Raw genomic sequence first — 22,825 nt, 5'->3', positions numbered from 1 at the left:
GGAGAGTGTGGCAGAGGGAAGCAGCTCACATGACGATCAGGAAGCAGAGAGGGACTCCACTCGCCAGATACAAATATATACCCCAAAGCCACGCCCCATGCCCACCTCCTCCTGCCACACCCCACCTGCCTTCAATGACCACTCAATTCCATCAGGTGATTAAGGTTCTCATGGCCCAATCATTTCTCCTCTGAACCTTCTTGCACTGTCTCACGTGTGAGATTTTTGGGGACACCTCACATCCAAACCCTAACACCTGCATTATCTCACATAACAGGAAACCCAGGAAGAGACCCTGGAGGATTTCAGCTGGGAACCCAGCTCTGTTTTCCTGGGCTTTGCCGTTCACCAGGAGTCTTTCCCTCTCCCAGCTTCCCTCCTTGTCAAGAAAAATGGCTTCCAGCATTCTCATTGGTGGAAAAGAAAGAGACTGTTCCAGTCTCGCTGTGAGGAGGCAGCCCTTCCCTCCTCTCCACCCATAGGATCACCCTAGGAACACTGTTCACGGCTGCTCTGTTCTGGGTCTCTACCACCCTTTGGCCTAGGATGATTCACAGTGGTTGCCGCCCCAGCCCCTCCTCACACCTGGAGATTGGGATGTGGGTTGTTGCCTCCCCCTAGGATACAGGTTGGAAATGGGGAGTGTATCAGTAAGCTAGAGCTGCCATAACAAATACCATACACCTGGTGATACAAACAACAGAAAATAGGTTCTCTCACAATGCTGGGCCCTAGACGTCTAAGATCAAGGGGTTGGCAGGGCTAGTTTCCCCTGAGGCTTCTCCTTGGCTCACAGATGGCTGTCTTCTCCGTCTCTCTGTGGTCTTCCCTGTGTGTTTATGTCCTAAACCCTTATTACATGGACACCAGACATTTTGGATTAGTGCCCACCCTAAATGCCTTATCTTAATTACTCTTTAAAGACCCTGTCTCCACACACAGGAACACTCCGAGGCACTGGGGAATAAGACTTCAACATGTGAATTTGAGGGTAAGCTCAAGAGGGGCCTTAGCCAAACAGACTTCCTTTGAGAAGGTGGGAAATGGAAACGGATACTAGTTGGGTGACAACAGGGTCCAAGATACTGGGAAAAAGTGTTTATGATAATTTTAGATAGTGAAAAGTACCTTCAAAGAAAATGAGACAGGGTAAGGTAATTAAGAGAGATTGGAGGGGGTGGGCAGCATTGGCAAGGGTGGGTGGGGTGGCCTCTATGAAGAGGGACACTTGGGCCCCCAGCCAAAAAGTTAAAAATAAAAAAAAACAAGATCAAGGAGAATGTAAAATATATGCTGACATTTATCATTTGTCTATGTATACACTTTAAAATAGAAGTGTATATGGGGAAATTATTTACAGCAAGAGGAGGAAATGGATGGAAGGGGCTCGGTTAGAAGGCAGACTTCTCTGGATGCTCCTTATTTTGTGGACTTGACCTTGGAACAATGTAACAGCTTGCTTAATTATAAGACAAAATTAAAATTACAAGCCATTTCTAAAATTATTCAGCAAAATGAAGTGAAACTATCCTGATTGTAATTTGGGACATAACCACAGAGAGGGGAACTATCCCAAGTGATATAAAAACAGCAAGTTGAGGGGCCGAGGCTGTGGCTCAGTGGTAGAGTGCTTGCCTAGCATGTGTGAAGCCTTGGGTTCGATCCTCACTACCACATAAAAATAAATAAATAAAACAAAGGTATTGTGTACAACTACAGCTAAAAAAAAAATCACAAAAGAAGCATTTTAACTGTCTTCAGTAATCATGTTTGCAGGATGACATTGATGACATTGTCATTCAGAAGATTTTTTTAAATTTACAAATTATTTTGGTGATATTGAAAGGTTTTGTTGTATTAAAAAAAACAGTCGTGAATTGAATTGGAAGAATCAGCATTAACTTACATAGTGTTTTGTCTTTCAAAAGTACTAATAAAATATATTTCTCAGCTGTACACAGTGAAGCCAAAAGACCTGCACCAGAACAAAGATCTTGACCTCTGTCTCCCATTCCCTTCCAGAAGGAACCATGGATTTGTGGAAAGCAGTGGCTGATTTCAGGGCCCAGACAGGAAATACGGGATATGTGCTGGAAACATCTTTTCCTACAAAATAACTGGGAAACAAGCAAGACGAGTAGGGTCCTGTCAAAAGGAATCAGCCAACTTAGAGCAGCTCTTCAGAGCAGAAGATGGGACAATATGGGCAACAGGAAGGACCACAGCAGCCGAGCTCTGAGCACACGAATTCACAGTGACTTAAGAAGACAGCTGCCCTGGTCCCCTTGCAAAGATGCTGGGGAATCACCTCGTTTTGAAAATTGGAAAATAAAGGGGAGATCAAAAGTTTGTCCTGCCCTTCTCATACAAATCATATCTCAGGGTAACCACAGAATTGGTGAAAGGAAGTCCCTCCTCACAAATCATGTCAGCTAATAAATGAGGAAAGTAGCACTAGAACATCACTGGACCCTAAAGTAAGGGCTGCGCAATAATTCTTAAGGCTGATGACATCAGAAAGAGGGACAGTGGGTGCCTCCTGCTGGAAGGACCTGTTGCCACCAATGAAATGGGTTTGACACATCTAAGCTCACTTGGATCTAGTTAGATCTCTAGGTATAACCACTGGTTTATACAAAACAGAGAACATGTTAAAAGACACTGTAAGACACATTCTAGAAAACCCAGACTGAGGAGTCCACAGAAGGGACAATCCAGTGGTCTCCTCTCTAACTATCCATGCTGCAGTGTGAGAACCCTGCTTACAGACTGAAGGACACCTAATTCAAGCAAAGAAAAAACAACCTGAATCACTCGGAAATGTGAAGAATGATTATTTGAAGGGGTGGAGCAACCATTATTTTTTATTTATTTATTTTTTTGTGTGGTGCTGGGGATTAGAACCCCCAGGGCCTTGCGCATGCGAGGCAAGTTCTCTACCAACTGAGCTATACCCCAGCCCCCGTTATTAATTTTTTAGATATGAATGGTATTGAGGTTATTTTTAAAGTCCTTATCTTTCAGAGACATGTGCTGAAAACTACAGATGAAATGAACTGATGTCTAGGATCATACTTCAAAATCGTCCCGAGTTGGGGTGAGAGGTCACGTGTTGACTGTCAAAGCTGGTGATTGACACATGGCATGCATTATACTACTCTCTCTGCTTTTTTATGTGTTTGCAAGTTTATGTAAATGTTTTAAAGTTCACCCCAGAGCATATGAAACTTACCAGCAGGAAAGAGGTGAAAATTAACACCCATTAATGGCTGGCTACCCTGGCCGGCCTGGACTGAAGCCAGGGAGGATGGAGCGGTAGGTTTCCACTGGGGAGAGTGAGGAGAGGTGTGCTGCTGCAGTTTGGATCTGCCTGTTCTCAAAGTCCATGTGCTCAAGACTTGGTCCCAAACTTGGCACTCTATTGGGAGTTGGTGGAAGCTAAAGATGCAGGACCTAATGAGGAGGTTGTACATCACTGGGGACATGCCCTGGAAGAGGATGTGGGCCCTGGTCCCCTGCCCTTCTTGATTCCTGGCTCTGCTGTGACATGCACTGTTGCCATGGTTTGCTGCCTCGATCGCCACAGGCCCAGAACAATGGAGTGATCTGGACTAAAACCTCCAAAACCAAAATAAGCCAAAAAAACAAAAATGAGCCAAAATAATCCCTTTCTGCTTACCACTTGATTTTGTTACAGTAATGAAAAGCTGACTAGCCCAGCACCAAGAACAAGACATTGCCTGAGGGAAAGTCTCAGCTATTATCCATGAGCCCCAAGCAGTCAGGCATTCATATTTGGGTGCTATGGAGTCTGGGGCTTAGCATGTGATTTCATAAATGGGCAGCAGGTTTGATGAAGGCCCATCTTGGTGATGAACATGTTGCTTTACATTGGGTCTGGCTGGCGTCAAACTAGTCATGTACTGGTTTAGGGGGGGCACCTGCTCAGTGGACCCCCAGACCACTCCCTGTGTGCTGGGAGGTGAAAGGCTTGTCCCTCCCAGCTACCCCACCCCTGGCGGAGGAAGGAGCGGCACAGTGCTCTCACTTGCAGGCGCGTGGCGGGCTCTTGGGCTCTCTTGCCTGGATTCTGCACAGCTGGTTGGTTGGGGTGTGGGCTTCGGACCCTGACATCACCATTGGAAGTACAGGGCTGTGGATGATGATGAGTAAGTCTTGTATCAACCCAGAAAAGCAGGTTTTCAGGTCCCTGTTCTGCCGTTAGACAGCAGCTAAATTGCTGAGCCCATGGGAGAAGGAAAATTTCAAAAGCAACTCTTGACCATGTCTCATTTTTTTGTCCCACAAAGAGAACAAGGACAGACCATGCCAGAAACCACCTTCATAAGAAGCTTGGTTGGCAAACTAAGGACACACTTCCTCTGGCGCCGTTTCACCACCCCTCTCTCTTTTTTGCAGTACTGGGGGTTAAACCCAGGGGTGCCCAACCAGTGAGTTATAATCCCAGCTGCCATTTTGAATTTTTGCTTTTTTCTTCCAATTCTATAAAATACTTCCAGCTCTTATCTTTTCTTTTTGAGGCAGGATCTCAGTAAATAGCCGAGGCTGACCTTGAACTTTCAACCCTCCTGCCTCAATCTCGGCGAGTTCACTGAGTCTGTAGGAGGATTACAGGCATGCCCATCATGCCCAGGTCAGTTTTTAAATAAAATATGTATGAGGGAAACTCACCAGTGGACTACCAGGAGCTCGGGTATGGACCTTCCGCCCAGGCCCAGCCCCAGCCCCACTAGCCTCGGGGTTTTCACTGGAACGGCCCCTCCCCACCCCTTCTCGGTCCTGGCCAATCTTCCTGCTTCGGTCGTCTGGAGGGTCTCACCTCTCGGTTCTTCTGCCAGAAGTAGGAAGCCGCAGAATCCAGTCGATGTGAGCATTTTCCTAAACTGTCCGGGCCCAATGTCCTTCCAGTCACTCATGCAGCCAAGACAAATGAGACTGGTGGACCCAACCCAAGGATTACCCTGTGCTTTCTCTCTTATTCATTTATTCCAGTGTGTCCAACCCCCAGGCAGGAAGAGAGCCCACTGTCCCCTCCCAGAAGGAACTGGGCTGTCTTGTGCTCAGCGTGCTCAGCGAGAAGTCAGAGGGGCAGGGAGGAGCGATAGATTTTATTTCCTCAGCTCTGACACCAGGCTGTGCTTTTGAGATGTGATTTCTCAAGAGGAAAGTAATCAGGCAGAATCCAGCTTTAACATCAGTTCCTTGGTCTGGAAGGATCAAGGTCCAGGCCCTCCCATGGCTCTCGGGTACAAAGGCTGGCAGGCGTGCCACAGCAGGGAGAGGGATACCATAAGGCTGGGGTGGGAGGAAACTACCTCCGCCAAGTGCACAGGGCACGACTGGGCCCTCAGCATGGCTAGACGCACTTTGTTCCTAGCAAGGTCTGTAATAATGCAGAATGGTTGACCACCATCTGGGACACACGCCATGAGCGTTCCCCTCCCCAGAAGGTACAAACTCAATGCCATTCACGCAGCATTTTGAAAAGCTGCCCAGCCTCTTAAAAAAAAAAAAAAGAAAAACAAAACAAGACAGATCTGAGAAACTGCATCATCTAAGGGAAGAGCCTTAAAGCAGGACAAAAATGGGATGTGGCAGTTTGAGTTTTGTGGTCACCCTCCTGAGCCTGGGTGACAGGGCAGGGGCAAGGTAGAGGGGAGAGACGTCTGTCACAGTCAGTGCCCACAGTTGAGTCCTTGGGGAAGAGGAATCAGCCCATATCTCCACCCCCGCTCCCCACCCCCAGGCACCCTTAGAAGTCATAGGGGGACACAAAGATGGTGACCTTGGACACATGGTTGGCCTGGAAGGAGCGGTCAAGGTATTCTGACATGTCAACGTCCACCTCCAGCGTCTGCGGCCCCTCCAGGGTCTGGACGAGGATCAGCTCCCCCGTCTGTCGGTCTGAGCGCTGCATCACAAAGTGGCCACGGCTGTTCCCACCCACGATCCCAAACCGCAGGCTGTTGGGCCCAGGTCGGCCGGGGGCCGAGGCCGTGGCCATGCGGAAGAGCGTGATGGGCGTCTTCAGGTTGGAGGGCAGAGAGAGGTAATGGAAGGAGATGGTCTTGGGCATGCTGCGGCAGGGCCTGCTGTCCATGGGACAGGGGTTTCGCTCACACTGGCTGGAGCAGAGGTAAGATGGACGCAGTCAGACTTGGGGAAGCTCTAGAGGCCCCCCCCCCCCACCTGCCAGCTTGCAAAAATCACTAGGGGGCCTGCCCCAGTCCTGAGTCCCTCACCCAGGAGCTCCGGAGCTGCAGGCAAGAGAATGTGGCTGATGTCAGGCATGTCCAGGGAAGGGACTCTGCATCTATTCCAGTCCTGGGAGCCCTGCTGACTCATGTGGGGTGTGTGTGTGTGTGTGTGTGTGTGTATACACGTCTATATTGAAGTTCTATTATTACAGTTTTTAAAGAAAAACAAAGCCTGGGAAGATTCATAATGATAGCAACACTGGAATTCAAACCAGGTCCCCTTTCTGCAGGTGGGAAGACCTCCCCCTGTCATGGAGGGACCCCCACAGTCAGCTGCAGTGTGGGGCAGCACACACAAACTTTCCAGATACAACGACATTTATTCTTAAAGCAGGAAACCCTGTCTTCCTTACCCACTTAGAATCAGGGTCCCATGGAAAGGTTTTCGGTATTTCTCTATCTTATCAAACACAAAAGACAAATAAAACTTAGTGTCTGGTGATTCTGACCATCATGATTTTGCAGATCAAATATCACACCCACCTATTAATCTCATGTCCCTGGAGGCCACAACAGACAGGTCCCTTCCTTTAGGAAGGTTCTAGAGTCCTCATTCTCTTTTATAACTGTCACTCTTAGGTGCTACACATTTTCCTGCTGCTTCTAATTTCTGCTTTGATCCAAAGAGCAACTTAAATAACTAAGCTTATGAAGTCACTTCTCTGCATCTTAAAGATAGTGTGAGGGCTCTCAGGATCTTTTTGAGAAGTGTGGGGGCTTTGTGCTAGGGATAGTTATTCCCCGTAAATGTCCATCTCCCATAAAAAGGCAATTCTACTGTTTAAGTGTGGGGCATACTGGGCGTTGAACCTTCTAGCACTGTTGGAAAAGCAGATGATGTTAACACAAAGTGCAGGGAATCACAGCATGACTCGGTCCATTAGTTACCAGCTACGTGGAATTGAGAAAATGACCATCTTCCAAATCGTGTCATGTGTACCTGCCTCTGGCTGCTGTGGGATTCAAGGTAACATCAGCAGCAGCTGCTTCTGTCTGGTTGCCCTCCCTGGCCATGCCCACTGGTGGCTGCAGTGCCACCATCATCTGTGGCAGGGGAGCCCTTGGTGCATTAATGTCCCGTGACAAGCTGGGTTCTTATGGCAAAGTGTTAAATGCAAACCCCTAAAGGGAAATGGGAGCTCAGAGAAGCTGGTGGCCCTGCTCCCTGGCCCTCATCCTTCCTGTGACACAGCTGCTCCCTCCCCCAAGGCCTGGAGGCGTCCAGCCCTGCCACAAGTACAGGTGGGAGCCTGGGTGCAAAGAGCTGTGGGTGGCCCTGGCTGTACTCACAAGGGAGAAGTCTTCACATAGCTCACGTTGTGGCTGCCTTCCGGGCACTCAGGGCTGACGCACTGGAAGCCTCCCCCAGTGTTGATGCATGTGGTCCCCTGCGGGCACACGGGCTGTGGACCTGCACACTCATCAACATCTGAAATACAGGATAGGAACTCAGGGTAAACATCCACCCGCCCCTGACTTTCCCTCCATCACCAAACCACAGGAGTGGTCCCAACAGGCTCTGAGTGCAGCACTCCACACAAGATGGACTTTCAAATGGCACTTATCTTCAGGCAGGAACCACCCCCAGCCATCTAGACCAGGGGCCTGCAGAAGTGCTGCAGAACCATGCTGGGGAGCACGCTCCCCGGGATCTGTCCTCCTTCCCTCCCTCTCAGCCCAAAGGCCTCTGTGTTGGTGTTTGCATGCTGAGGTTCAAATCTCCAGAAAAACCTTCCTCCTGGGCTCTTTCCCGGCCAGATGCAGACACCCCCTGCTCTGCTCTCCTTCCAAGCACCCAGGGAGTCCCCCCGCTGGAGACCATCTCTCCCCACATCAAGCAGTCCTCTGTGGGCCTCCATGAACTGTGGGATAGGCTGGGGGGCAGTTCCTTGGATGGCTCCTGCTACTTCAGTCCCAGAGGCGGACCCCCCTGAGCCCTGCAAGGGACCCCCAAGAGAGATTAGCAGGGAGCTGCCTCTTCCTGAACATGCCCAGGTGTGCCCATGGAGGAGGCCCCTGCCACTGCCCTAGTGGGCAGCACTGCCCTCAGTGTGCTGTGTCCACGAGGGTACATGGGGGGGAGAGCAGAGCTGTGGGTCCTGCCAGTGTGTGGTGGTTCTACGTCAGTGGACTCAGTTCTCGCCAGAGGCCTGCTGCAGCACCAGAGCTCAGGGTCTGGCACCCAAGGAACCTGGGCTGTCTACAGCAGTCCCTCCCTATCCACAGTTTTGTTTTCCTCAGTTACAGTTAACAGTGGTCAACCACGGTCCAAAAATATGAAATGGAAAACTCTAGAAATAATTCATGTTATAGATAAATTTTATTGGAGTGTATTTTAATAATTGCTCTAATATTAGTTTTCACTGTTAATCTTCTACTGTGCCTAATTTACAAGTTGCACTGAACATAGGTACATACACAGGACTGGGTACCAGCTTTGGCTGCAGGCATTCACTGGGGGTCTTGGAACGTACCCTCCACGGATGACGGGGACTACCATGCTCTGACTATGAGCTGCTGTGGAGAACTGGACTATTCGTGTTTATTAATGTCAACACTTGAGAGGTGGGGTCACAGGAGGCCTGCTGTTGGTATGTCCCTGTCCCTGGGGCTGGTGACAACAGTGACTGTTGCAAGAGCTCTCAGCCTCTCCATTCCGCCAGCCACCCCCACTTATACATCTTCCCCTGCCCCCTGGGTGCCTCCCACTCCCACTTGTCCATGAAGGCCCCTTGTCACCATTCCTGGAACCAGCCTTAGAAAGCTCAACCCAGTCCCCCAGGGGGCCACTGCTGAGGGACAGGATTCAGCACAGGGTAGAACCTAAGCCAGTCATGTCCTTCTTACCTGTGCCCATCCAACCCCCTCTGTTCTAGGAGGCTCACTGGCCTGGGCTCTCTCTGGACTCTCAGCCCTCTGGACTCTCAGCTGGGCTGGCAGATTGGAGGCAGGACGGTGGGTGTGTGCTCCTCTGAAGGGTCCCTGCCTGGGGCCAGATCTGGTGGTGGCCACCAGCCCCCCAGCTATCTGCACCTCGCCCCAGCCATCTGCATCCCCCCAGCCATCTAGGAGGCTCTGATGAACCCCATCCTCTCCTCAGTGCTCAAGCCCAAGGATAGTGGCAGGCCTCACTCTTGCCAGTCCCTGGGCCTTCCGCCTTCCTGTTGCCCCCAGCTAGCCATGGACATGGCCAGCATTGTGTATCTGGCCACATGGAGGCACAGTGACTGTAAGGTATCATCCCTTTTAAGGGTGGCCTTGCAGATGCCCATACAGGGCCTTGGAATCTGATGGGCTTCTCCAGGTTGTACATCAGAAGTGGCCGACTGCCTCTGGGTCCAGCCCCAGCTGGGTGGAAATGATCTGACCTTGAAAACAGTCACTCCCACAGGTTAAGCAACTCATTTCCTATTTAGATGGCATGGTCTGGTTTTGAGAGGCCCTTTTGTTGCTGTGTTTAAAGATCAAATAGACCTGAGACACTGACTCCCCTAACGGAGACTCCTGATTGTGAGGTCGGGGCTAGGATGAGTGGCGGCAGCAGCTGGTGACCAGGTGCAGATGGTACTGTCCAGACCCAGGGCCACTTGCCCCTGCTGCAGCTCACTCACCCTCACAGGTCTTCCCATCAGTCAGGGTGTGGTATCCACTGGGACAGGTGCAGCGGTAGGAGCCCGGGGTGTTCACGCAGGCATGCATGCAGAGCCGGGGCCGCCCCTCCTGCCCATAGAGTTCACACTCGTTCACATCTGAGGAGAGAAAGGCCGCTGACTTCAGGAGCAACGAAGCCGGTGTCATCCAGCCACCAACTAGGGTGCCCCCATTCTCTAGCAGTTGAGGCTATTGCTGGACTTAGGGTAGCTGCTGAGCCTGAGGTGCAGTAGAGCACCTGGAAGAGGAGCAGGCCACCTCCCCCCTCTCCAGAGCCCGGGGCTGGAAGGAGAGGGAGCCACCCAACGTGCCAGTTCCTGGACAGCGTCTCTAAGGCTGCAGACTAACTGGGGAGACCCTGCTGGGTGGCAAATCACTCCTCACCCCTCACACCCCCAAGAGTCACAGCCCCATCTCCACTCCCCTCATCTTTGGGAATGGAATAAAAGGGTCTCCTTTCTGCTGCTGTGAAATGAGCCTGTTAGCACCAGATGACCAAATCTCAGATTTGAACTGGTGGCTTGAGTGGTTTGGGGAAGGAACTTCAGTAATCAGGTGCGGTTAGCAAAGATGGATTAGTAAAGCTAAGCCCAGAGAGGACTAGGGAACGAAACCAGACCCGTGTCCAGCTCCAGGGCCCCGTCTACCAGCACAGAGATTCTTGTCCTTTGTTGCCACCTGCCCATGTGACACTAACCAGGATGGATGGGATAACAGGGCTCATAGCTCTTCAAGCCACGAAGGGGCGTGGCTTGGGCACGTAGGCGGGGCCGGGATCCGACAAGGGGAGGCGCCCGGGATCCCCACCCAGCCCCGCTGCTTTCTCTAAGCTGGCTTTCGGACAAGCACCCACAGGGTCTACCCAGCAGCTACATCCATTTATTTAACATCAAAACCGCAAAGTGGGCGGGGCTTTCTGAGACCACGCCCAGGAGGCGTCCTCCGCCCCACCCGCTCTTTTCCCGTGTGCCTGAGGCGGGGCGGACTCCCTGCAGGTGGGCGGGCTGCGGTGGGAGCCCCGCCACTCCCCCCGCTTGTCCCCGGGTCCCCGCGAGCCCGCGCCTACCCTGGCAGACACTGCGGCCGGCCGCGGCGCTCAGGTGGAATCCGGCCTCGCAGCTGCAGTGCTGCGCCCGCTCCACCTGCGCACAGCGCGGCGCGCGGCTGAAGGCAGGATCACCGGCCACGTCGCCCTCGTCCTCGTCCTCTTGGGCCGCTGCGGGGAGAAGACGGGACTCCTCAGTGCCGGCCGGGTGCACCTGCGGGGGGCCCAGCCCTAGGGAGCCCCGCGCGGCCCTTCCCGAGCGCTGCCCCTGGAGTGGAGAAGGAAGACGCGCAGGTCCCCAGGACCCCGGCAGGGCGCCCAAGCCGCGAGGACCTGGGGCGCACGAGTGAGATGTCGCGTGGAGACGCAGGCCACCGGACGGTCCCCGCCAAGGCCCGCCAGGGCGCGAAGTCCCCCTTCCTTTTATTTTATTTTCTTAACATCCCCAGCGCTTTTTATTTTTTAATCAATGTATTTAAAATTAGGTATGACAGCAGAATGCATTTTGATCCAGTGTACAAAACTGCAGCACAACTTCTCATTTCTCTAGTTGTGCACAACATAGCGATGCAAGGTATGTGCAGACATCCATGCACCTTAGGGTAATGATGTCCATCTCATTCCACTACCTTTCCTGCCCCATGCTCCTCCCTCCACCTCCCTACCCTTTGTCCCATCAAAGCTATTCCATTTTCCCCATATCCCCCCCATTATGGATCAGCATCCACTTAGAGAACATTCAAGCTTCTTCTCAGCAAAAGAAACAATGAGTGAATCGAGAGCCTACATTTGGGGAGCAAATTTTTGCTCCCTTCCTTTTAAAAAACACTTGAACTCCAGGGACAACAGTGATCCCTTGAGTTTAAAACTTTGGGTCTCTATTTTTTGGGGTGTGTGTGGGTGTGTGTGTTACCAAGAACAGAAACTAGTTTTCTAACTATTTTTACAAAGTTTTCAAAGGATTTGGAGCTCTTATGTGGTTAAGGGAAATTGGAGAGGAATCAGTGGGAGGACTCCTGGTAGGCACAGGAGGACAACAGTCCCCTGTGACTCCACTCACAGGGGGCACCTGCTGTCCGGTCCATGGGGCAGACGAGGTGGGCAGGGCTGGTGGCAGGAACGAGGTAGGGGGAATCTGACAGAATTCCAAGTCTAGCAGATGAAAGCACCCTGGAGATGGCTGGTTGGCGTAGCAAGCAATAGGGTGTGAATGTGGCAATTAAAATGGCAAATGTCATTTATATTTTATCACAATTAAAATAAGATGAATTGATTTTTTTAAAAAGAAATTGGGGGACATGCCTGTAGTTCTGGCTACTTGGGAGGCTGAGTCAGACAAGAGGCTAGGCTCACTTGAGCCCAGGAGTTCAAGGCCAGCTGGCAATATAGTAAGACCTGTCTTAAAAAAAAAAAAAATACCACACACACACATTTGGAGACAGGCTCCCCCACCCCAGCTGCAAGGACACAGGCCCCCTGAGGGGAAGGAAAAGAAGGTTCTAGCTCCGGGCAGGTGAGCAAGAGCTCAGGTGTCTGCTGGCTTTTCACAGACACTGTAAGAACAAGAGCTGGCATTAGATAGATGTACCTACTAAGGACTGCTTTCACCTTCCTGGTTGTTATGGGCCAGGCTACTTGGGCAATAATCAAACAGACTCCATTTTGCCCTGAGACTCCACGTCATGTAAGAAATGCTTCTCCCAGGGAAAGCCCTGCCTCTGTGCCCATCAGCGGTTGCTTAGCAAAGCATGTTTGGCAACACAAAATGACAATTCTTATATAATGTAAAAGTCCTCTGCCTTTGGTTCCCGGTTTTTAAATTTGGTCTATGTACCCTGAAAGAGATTGATTGTCTACACATTAGTAACCATTCCCTAATTTGTACTCAACTAGGGAGGTTTGGGCCCACTCCCTTTTCTGCTTATGATTTTAGATCTCATGGTTTTGAATCGTAGCAACAGCCACTTATGTTTTAATGTGGTTTTGGACTATAAAGGGTGGACTCAAACCCCAGGAGGTTCTAGAAGGTTAGACTTGCAGCCTCCCCCTTGGCCCGCCAGCTGGTGAATCTGGACCACCAACTGGTGAATAACATTTCTGTCTCCTGCTTTAAGAGCCTTAACATGGTGAGGATTCTGGTCATACAGATATTTCATAGTGACCATTGGACCCGAGGGACAGTGTCCTGAAGGTCCTACAGCAAAAGAAATCTCAACATGAGGTGGATGGGTAGAAAATTCAGTGACCAAGTCTGGGGTGGGGGCCGTTTCTTCTCCCCTTGTTTGTAAACAGAGGCAGTGGGGCTGCCAAGAAGCCTCTGCCCCGTCCTCAGAAATCGGCCCCAGGACAGGAGCTACGGGGGCCCTGGGCTCCCCTAGAGGAAGCACCCAGCAGGCTGACTCACTAGCCTAGTCCAGGCGCAGTGAGAGGCAAATCCCCGGGGGCACTATTCAAACCTGACTTTGGGCTGGGTTGAGTACTGACTGGACACCATCCACCAGTGCGCTTCCCCCACGGAGACCCCACTAGGCTTTTCTGGCAAAGGAAAAGAACATCTTTGGGTTGGAATTTTTTTTCTTTCTTTTTTTTGTTTTTTAATAGAAGTCTTGATTGAGCAGAGCATGGGAACCCTGTCCATTCTCCACAGGTCCCTTGTTATGAGGTTTTCTTGCCGTGTGCAAAACGAGCCACCGTGTGGTCCGTTAAACCTCTGCTAGGAATATACTGGGACTCACTACTCAAATGTCTGGCTGTTGAGATTTTCAAATGCTTTGAACTGCATCAGCAACTGCCCATCTTGTAGCATGTGAAGGTTGGAGGAAAGGCTTCTGCTGGCTGAGATGCGGATGGAGCAGAGGGCCACAGTGGGGCTTCTCAGCCACATCCCCACGGGCCGAGCTACTGGGTTGCATGGAAGAGCTAGGTTCCGTCCAAGTGACCACCTTAGGGTTGGGAGGATATCCACCAGAGAGGACAGACACACTCCACTGAGGGGCACTGAGCTCCTGACACCTCTGTGTTTGGTGACAGTGACGAAGGTCCTCACCTCCCTGCAGTGGAGCATTGCCACCAGCCGGCAGCAGCTACATACCAGTCTGAGCCTGATGCTGACAGCGACTCCCAGTCCTCCCTGGGGGACAGATGCACCTGTGCTGGCCTACACCTTCGACACACGTTCCGCCGTTTTGACAAGGCTGACTGGAGCATTCGCTGGTACCTAGGAGAGAAGGGATTCCCAAACACAGATGTGACTCCAGCTCTAAAACAAAAGGCAATCATGAGCCAACTCCCTTTGTCACGGGACTCCTCCAGAGCTCTCTATTCCCACCTGACCTGACTGCCCTCTCCACCTGCAAGAGCTGCAAGAGTCACCGTGGGGCTGACTGCTGCCTTGGCTCCTCTCCTCAGCAACCCTGCCCCCTGTGAGGAGCGGGCCTGGCACTCGGCCATGCTCCACCCGAGATACTGATTTAGTGTGCAAAGCTGCAGTGTTAGACAGTTGTTCCAGGCGGAGGCCTCTGTCCTCTTGCCCACTCCCTCTGTCCCCATTAGCCAGCGTCAAGGTGGAACAACCTTTAAACAGGAGTGAAATTCAGGGTGTTGTCAAGGGGAGGGATGGCCCAGCAGGATGCTGGGAATGGGAACAAAGAGTCCCCGGTTTCACAGCCGCAAGCTCTCCTATGTTTCACCAGGTGGGAGTGATGGACTTTTCAGTAATGCCGTTCCGTGCTCATGCCCTCCACGGGTCTATGGAAGAGTTCTAGGTAGACACACGGATTGTAAAGGTGCACTCCATTTTTCTCTGAGTGTTAGGTGACTGTTCTTTGCTTATTTATAGCTTTTAGTATGCATCCACTTTCCCCAACACACATTTGCATATCTTAGTTAGGTAAAGATGATTTTCAAAGCCCTCAGGCTATGTGCTTTTTATGAATTTCCTAAGCCGGGTTTCAGTCCAGGTCCAAGTCATCTGCGCAGGAAGAAGAGGTCTGCCTGCTGACCTGCTGGCAGCATATGGGAACTTGAACCCTTGCCCTCATCAATGTAAGAGCCCCTCGCCCACTGCTCTAAGAGGGAGGTGCTTTGCCTGAGGAGAATCGCAGCCTTGTTTGGGGGGACTCAAGAGGACTTTGGCTTCCTGTGGGGCTGCCTTGTTATGTAGACTATCTGAGGGCTTCTGTTTATCCATAGGGTCCAGACTGTGCAGATGTCAGGGGACAGGACCTATTTCCATGGCTCTGTAACCTCAGCCTGGTTGTGCCCTCCGCCAGCCATTCTGTTCTCAGGTGACCAGTTTCCAGGACTGGGACTGGAACAACTGCTCACAAATGCCATGGAGCTTGGTCTGCTGTGTGGACCTGTGGTCCAGCTCCATCATTGCCACCAGCCCGCTCCAAGAGTGGGCTACCACTAGGCCATGGAGAGGTGGGCAGAGAGCCAAGAGGTGTGAACACTGGTGTCAGCCTGACCCCAAGGGCCAGGGGGCCACTGCCTCTCTTTGGGGGCCTCCAGTGGAAGATACAGAGCCTGGCCTCCACCTGGAGTCTGTGGGAGGGAGACTGGGGCCTCACTGGCCAGACACACACACACACACACACACACACAGGTGCCCCTGGACCCGTCCTGTCGCCCTCTCTGGATCTGCCCAGGATGCTCATTTCTTGACAGGCTCCATACAAACTCCCCACATTTCTAATTTTTTTTTTTGTACCAGGGATTGAGCCCAGGGGTGCTTGACCACTGAGCCACATCCCCAGCCTTCTTATTTTTAATTTAGAGACAGGGTCTTGCTAAGTTGCTTAGGTCCTTGCTAAGTTGCTGAGTCTGGCTTTGAACTCGTGATCCTCCTGCCTCAGCCTCCTGAGCTGGTATGACAGGTGTGCACCACAATGCCCGCTCACATTTCTAATCTGAGGTGCAGTCAGAGGCATTCTATGGCCTGGTGCTTTTGGCTCACTCTTTGGGTACCACCCATATTCTCTGTCCTTGACGAGAGCGTGCATTTATGGTGAGCATCGTGTGATTCAGATGACAAGAGGAGTGGATCGGAGAAGAGACCTGGGAGGATGTGTTCGGGCAGAGAGCTACAAACGTCGGGACCAGGAGCCCAGGCATGGAAAAGAACTGTGTGACAGAGGTGGGACCCCCGGCGCCCCCCCAGCTGAGCTCCGTTTCTGCGACTTGACGAGGGTGTCTTCCAGGGATCCTGGGCCTGTCGGTCCGATTCTTCCACCTTGGTGCTCTTGTCATGAGGGAGGACTCCCCATGCTGAGCAGGACCTCCTCCATGACTCTGTGCAGTGTGCTCCAGAGCCACCCAGAGCCACCCAGACAGCTCACGGGAAGCAGGCACTGAGGCCTCCAAAGACCCGCCCAGCTGGAGTCTTTAAAGATGAGACCAAGGAAATCGTCACTTTTAGTATATTCTCTAGTTATTACTGATATTAACTCAACTTTGAGAAACACCCTGTATTTGTTCCTGCTATGACTAGAAGCAGAGAAGAACCTGAGAGTTTCAGAGCATGGATGCATTTGGGGCCCTAACCAGCCAGTGTGGTGCCAGTCACAAGCAAGCTACACTAGACAGAGGGTTCATACCCACTAGCCAGGGGGGACATCCGCACAGACTCACTGCCTCTTGCCTGATGTCTTGGGAGAGCTAAGTAGCCCCTCACCGAAGTCAGAGCCCGGAAGGTCAGACTCTCCCTGGAAGATCATTGTGTGGAGTGGACGGTCCTGCCTGCCAACCATGGCGGTGAGTCTGCTGACCTCTTCCATGGTCCCACGTGGTGCTCTCCTGATTCTTGATCTTCAACTCCCCAGCTCATTCCAGACTCATCCTGAGCTCTGTCTCTGCAGCCTCCTTCCTGGCCATTTGTCCTTCCCCACCAGAGGACCACATGGTGCAGCCCACCTGGACTTGTACCAGGGCCACGTACACTAACATTTGGGAAGGGTTGGCATAGGGAGCAAGGAGGCCAGTCCTAGAATGGGCTGGAGATGGGTATTTTTCATCTAAGTATAAACTGGGCCTGGTGGTCACCCTGTGGTGGCTGCAGTGAAGTACCCGTAGGTCACTACCCATCTCTCAGCAGCTGCTGGACACGGCCTCTCCCAAGTTAGTGGACTGCAGCTGCCTTGACACTTCTGGTCTCAGAGGAATTTCCCTGATGGGCCTACCCAGTTGTCAGTCAACCTGCTGACAGTGGACATCATGAAGATAGACTCAGCCCCCTGAAACCTGACCTCTTGCCTCATTTGAATAGCTTCTCCTCAATAAAAGGGGTCAGCGTGTGCTCTCGCTCTCTCTCTTCCTGCGGACCCTTAAGGTCAGAGGAGCCGTCACAGAGACCCCCAAAGAAAAAGGTATTTGTGTCTCTTGTGTGGTTATTTTGTGCAGCCCAGTCAGCCCAGTTCAACTGGAATGACCCCTGAGCCTTTTAGTTGCGAGAACTGAAACCCGGCACTCCACATCATAAAGTTCTGTTTTCAAACTAGCATAGAGAAAAAATCGTGTCCTGCCTCCCCACACCTCAAAGCGCTCTCCCTGAGCCTGTCTACAGACACAAAGAACACCCAAGGGATTCCCTCCATCCTGAGGAACCCCTGCAGCTCATAAGCAGACTGCAGCCCCAGAACAGAGTGACCACTGCAGGCCCTGCCTCTTGTCCCCCTCCTCAAGCACGGGTGGCTTCTTGCCCTCAACTAATAAGACCCAGTTGCCAGAATCCAGGGGAGAGGAAGGTGTTGAGGAACAAAGACTCTGGGGTCAGAGTGTCCCCAGCTATGTGACCTTACCACAAGGTCTCAATCTCCCTCTATGCAAGAACACAACCTTGTTGTGAGGGTTAGCAAACTCATGCAGAGATCAGCCCAGGCCTGGAGTCAAGGTCATGGATCAGACAAGTTCCCCATGTTCTGTGGTCCAGGAATGATTAAAGAATTAGGCAAAGTGTCCCAGGGAGCAACCCTTCCTACCCAGCAGACCCCAGCAGACCCCAGCAGTGCGTTGGGCGGGCCGTACCTCTGCAGCGGGGCTGCTCCCCTGTCCAGGTGCCATTGGGAAGGCACACCACACTGCTGGGCCCGACCAGCCGGAAGCCGGGGTTGCAGGTAAAATGCACTTCATGGTCGACCAAGTACTTGCTTCCGAACTTCCTGCCATCAGGTGGGGCGCTCAGCGCCGGGCAGGAAACTGTAAGGAGAAAAGGAAGGGTGAGGAGCCCTCCTCCGGGCCACAGTGGGCTTCCTGGCTTACAGAGGTGGACCTCTGTGAGCCCCGCTGTAGGCTGTGCCATGCAGGACACACCTCTCACCCAGTCCTCAGGGGCTCTTGGGGTGCCTGCTTGATGAAAGGCTCAGCGACACCAAGTGGGAGCCTCAGAGAGGGGGCGAACTCCGCCCTGTTGTGGTTGCCCCGCCCTCTCGCTGCCACTTACTGGCTCTGCTTTCTGGGAGCTCTAGCCCCCTGGGTTTCTTTCTTTTTCTTTTATTTATTTTTTTCTTTTTGGTACTGAGGATTGAATCCAGGGGTGCTTAACCACTGAGCCACATCCCCAGACATTTTTGAGACAGGGTCTCCCTAAATTGCTTAGAGCCGCGCTAAGTTGCTGAGGCTGGCCTTGAACTTGTGATCCTCCTGCCCCAGCCTCCCAAGTCACTGGAATTACAGGTGTCCACCACCAGCCCTGGCTTCACTAGGGTTCTTTAAGTGTCCTGAACAGGCTAGGTTCAGGCCATCTCCCGGCCTCGGCTTTTGTCTTCTCTGCCTGAAATGTTCCCCAGAACTTCTCCCAGCTGGCCCCTTCTTGCTTTTCAGGTCTCTACTCAAATGCTAGAACCTCCCAGAGTGAGTGCTCCCTGGCCACCATGGCCAGCCGAGACCTCCAGGGCACATCGCCCCACAGCTCCCTGACTTTCTTCTTAGATTTGCAACCATTTGAACATCCTTGCTGGCCGGGTTGTCTCCACCTTGGGATTAGTATTCTCTGTCGGGTGCAGTCTGGCCTGGGCCCTGCTGTGTCTCCAGCACCAGCCCTATACCTGGCGCTTAGTGAATGACCTATAAATGGTTCTTGAACAAGCAGATGAATGACACATCATGTGTTGGGCTCTCCCTGCGTCCCCAGGTAAAACGCACTTTTTAAAAAGAGAACTTGCCACTTGCAACCAAGACAGACAAAACCCAGCCCTCAAGAGGCCCAGAGGGCATCACGCTTGCCACCGCACTATGCCCTGATACTCCACCCCAGCCAGACTCAGCAAGGGTTCTCCACGGGGCAGCCAGGGCAGCCTGGAGGGGCAGGAGGGCAGGAGCTGATCCCTGAAGCTCTCAGGGGTTCTTGTTAATGGGGAGTTCCTGAAGCAGGAGGGAGTTCACATCCAGAGGCAGGCAGGCCCACAGGGCGCTGCCCAGAGCCTGAGATAGGTGACTCCATAGTTATTTTTAAATAACTTTATCATGCTGACAAAGTTTAAAATACTGTAGGGGGAAAGGAATAGGGTCTCTTTGGGAAGAAGAAATATTTAAAAACCTCAAGAAAGAGCCAGACATGATAGTACACGCCTGTCATCCCAGTGACTTGGGAGGCTGAGGCAGGAGAATCTCAGGCTGAAGGCCAGCTTGGGCGACTTACTGAGACTCTGTCTCAAAGTAAAGAATAAAAATGGGTGGGGGGTTGGGGCTGGGATGGTGGCTGAGTGGTAGAGCGCTCGCCTAGCACGGGCAGGACCCGGGTTCGATCCTCAGCACCACATAAAAAAATAAAGGCATTGTGTTGTGTCCATCTACACCTAAAAATAAATATTTTAAAAAATGGGTGGAGGTGTAACTCAGTGGTAAAGAGCCTCTGGGTTCAATGCCCAGTACTGAAAAAACAAACAAACAAAAAACCCAAGAGCAAAACAAAAACCCTCAAGAAAGAAAAATCACTTGTAGGGGCAACACAAGTAATTGTACCTAGATAGCTTGAATAGTGTCTGGCACATAACAGTTGCTCAATGAATGTGGGTGGCATGAATGAATGGATTCCAATTAGTTAGAAATCAATCGTCAATCACATCCCCAAAGACAGCTGAAGGCCAACGCTCTAGTGGAGGATGAGGAGGAACCCCTGGGTAGATCCACTTTATGAGCATGTCCTGGTGAGTACTTGGGGCCACATGAATTCCCTGCACCTTTTGGAATGAGGTTAGTGTGTAGGGAATGAGATCAGCAGCTTGGGGACAGGGAGACACAGGGCCTGGTGCCAGAAACAGGAAGACCAGCAATTATTCTTGCTCACCCCCAGCAAATGCCCCTGCCCCCACAACAAAGCAGAAGATAATTTCCCCACTACTGGCCATTTGATCTGGGGCAATGTCTGGCCTTCCCGAGGCCCAGGGACCTCACGACAACCTGATAGGATTGTCCCGGGGCTGGACCCCTGTGACGCACCCAGCACTGTGTCCAGCACCTCTTGTGAGGCACAGTACACGGTGGGCACTTTTTAAAAAGAGAACTTGCCACTTTTAAAAACACCTAACCTAGCTCAGGGAAGAAAGCCTCAAGCTGGAGATGAGAGGACCAGTGATGTCATGAGCACTGCCTCTCCTTGAGTCTGGTGGACAGGGGCCTGGGACACAGGCAGGGCGCACTATAGGGTTCCCTGCGGGCAGTTCTCTGCAATCCCGTGGAACAGGCTCTGTGGAGTCCAGCCTTTAACAGCAGAAAATAGAATCACTGGATCAAGGGCCCGAGGCTGCTAACCCATTTCTCTTGGCCTGTAGGGAGAAGGACGCCCTGCCTGCCCCTTGGAGTTGGTGTGTGGAACCCCACTGAGGGCTGGGGCCTCACCTGCCTTGGAAGGGTGTTTTGATTGGCAGGTTGAGCGCAGCCAAGGGAAGAAGGAGGGGGCTCCGCGCTGAGCCTCTGGATTTGCCACCACAACCTCTGTAAAGTAGCGGCCCAGGAAACCGTCTCCACGGCAAAGAACGCCCCGATGGTGTGTCTGCGGTGAGCAGGTGCGGTCAGGCCCTAGGCTCGGTCCCCGCCCGCCCCAGGACCAGGAGCCAGAAGAAAGCACCCACCCGCGTCCAGCGCGCCCGCCCGCAGGGTCAACCAGGGGAAGGCGCCCCTGTGCGGTCGGAGCTGTCCCCTGCAGAGGGGCCTCGGGCCGCGCTGCAACCTCGACAAGCGGGACTCTCCCCGCCTCCCCGCATTGGAACATCCCTGGAGGATGCTTTTCACGCCTGAACACACGGAACGATCCTCCGTCTCCCGCACAGCGCAGCGGAGCCTACGGGCTGCGGGCTGCCAGCACAGGGTGGGGCGTGCGCCTGCGCTCTGGCGCTTTCCCAGGAGTTTTGCCGTGAACTTAAAACTGCCCTAAAAAACAGCCCTTTAAGGATGGGGAGTAAAGCTCAGCGGTAGAGCGCTTGCCGCGCATGTGCAAGGCCCTTAGTTCCATTAAGAGTACTTAAAAAAAAAAAAAAAGTTTGTTAAATGACAAGCTCATTGCTGTCCCACTGGGTAGGGACAGGAAAGTGGAGACGTGATTGACGATTGATTTCTAACTAATTGGAATCCATTCATTGATACCACCCACATTTATTGAGCAACTGCTATGGCAGTTCTGCAGGATCATAGGGACCATGATGGCTGTGTAGCCCAGAATGAAGGTGTAAGAGGAAAGAGGGTGACAGGTGGGGGAGACAGTAGGCGCCGTTTTAATGCGTGCGCGCGCGCGCACAACCACACACACACACACACACACACACGTACACACACATACACACACACACTCACACACAGAGGCACACCAGCCAGGGTTAACAGGTGCCCTCTGATGGAAATGGAGGCAGGGAGGAGGGAGGGCCGTCCAGGGCTTCCTGCAGGGGTGACCTGGGCTGGGGACAGAACTGCGGGCCGCTCGAGTGGGTTTAGGCCCCAGCAATGCTAACACGGTGACCCACCTGGGGGCGCATCCGAGGCCACCCTGCTCACAGAGTTCTGCAGCGCGGCCAGTCGGCTCTTCATGTGGCGGATGCCCTCCGCGAAGCGGGTCTCCTGGCCCTTCAGCAGCTGCTGCAGCTGGCGGATGGCCGAGAGGAGCTGCTGTTTGCTGAGACAGTTCTGGGGAGAGAAGAGCCCACCCCGCATCAGGACGGGCTCAGATCCACGCGCTGGCTCTGGGCTTCCAGACATCCCCAAACACAGGGTCCAAACCTCTCTTATTAAGCACCATTTGGAAGTGGTCTCCTGAAATGCCCTCTCTGCCCAGCGCTCCAGCCCCACGGCAACATCTGCCTGGTTATGTCACCAGAGGACAGCCCCATGCACGTATACCACAGTCCAGTTCACCTCTCAAAAAAAAAAAAAAAAAAAAAAACAAATGAGGGCCCTCTCGCACCTGTAATCTCAGTGGTTGGGGAGGCTGAGGCAGGAGGATCACAAATTCCAGGCCAGCCTCAGCAACTTCACAAGGCCCTCCCTGTCTCAAAACAATGAAAAGGGCTGAGATTGTAGCTCAGTGGTAGAGTGCCTGCCTAGCATGTGCAAGCCCCTAGGTTCAAGTTCCAGTACCACAAAAACAGTATTGATGCATCTGCTTGTGTGTGTGTGTACATGCACACGAGTGTACCAGGGAAAATAAGAAAAAAGCTCAATACAGTTAAAGTATTGAAAAGTCAACGACCAGCTCTGATAATTTTCTTTTTCTTTTTGTACCAGGATTGCACCCAAGTACTTAACCACTGAGCCACATCCCCGGCCCTTTTTAAAATTTTTATTTTGAGACAGAGTCATGCAGGGTTGCTTAGAGCCTTGCTAAGTTGCTGGGGCTGGCTTTGAACTCAGGATCTACCTGCTTCAG

At 52.3% G+C, this 22,825-nt stretch overlaps 1 protein-coding gene across 2 annotated transcripts in view; it reads right to left on the bottom strand.

The window, feature by feature from the left end:
* Positions 1-5,110: 5,110 nt before the first annotated feature.
* Positions 5,111-22,825, bottom strand: part of Fbln7 (fibulin 7) — a 30,426-nt gene continuing 12,711 nt past the window's right edge. For both annotated transcript variants that reach the window (XM_058585163.1, XM_046462819.2), the window contains exons 2-8: positions 21,927-22,086; positions 17,998-18,168; positions 14,066-14,191; positions 10,996-11,145; positions 9,890-10,027; positions 7,569-7,707; positions 5,111-6,146 (exon numbers count right to left, since the gene is read on the bottom strand). In XM_058585163.1, the coding sequence (XP_058441146.1) occupies positions 5,774-6,146; positions 7,569-7,707; positions 9,890-10,027; positions 10,996-11,145; positions 14,066-14,191; positions 17,998-18,168; positions 21,927-22,086 (1,257 nt within the window). In that variant the 3' untranslated portion in view covers positions 5,111-5,773. The remainder of the gene's footprint in view (positions 6,147-7,568; positions 7,708-9,889; positions 10,028-10,995; positions 11,146-14,065; positions 14,192-17,997; positions 18,169-21,926; positions 22,087-22,825) is intronic.

The sequence above is a fragment of the Marmota monax genome, unplaced genomic scaffold (genome assembly GCF_021218885.2).
Source record: "Marmota monax isolate L192 unplaced genomic scaffold, Marmota_monax_Labrador192_F-V1.1 WCK01_AAM20220418_F8-fsc00245, whole genome shotgun sequence".
In the NCBI taxonomy this organism is placed as follows: Eukaryota; Metazoa; Chordata; class Mammalia; order Rodentia; family Sciuridae; genus Marmota; species Marmota monax.
Note: the sequence above shows the minus strand (reverse complement) of the source record. Positions and strands in the feature narration are given on the sequence as shown.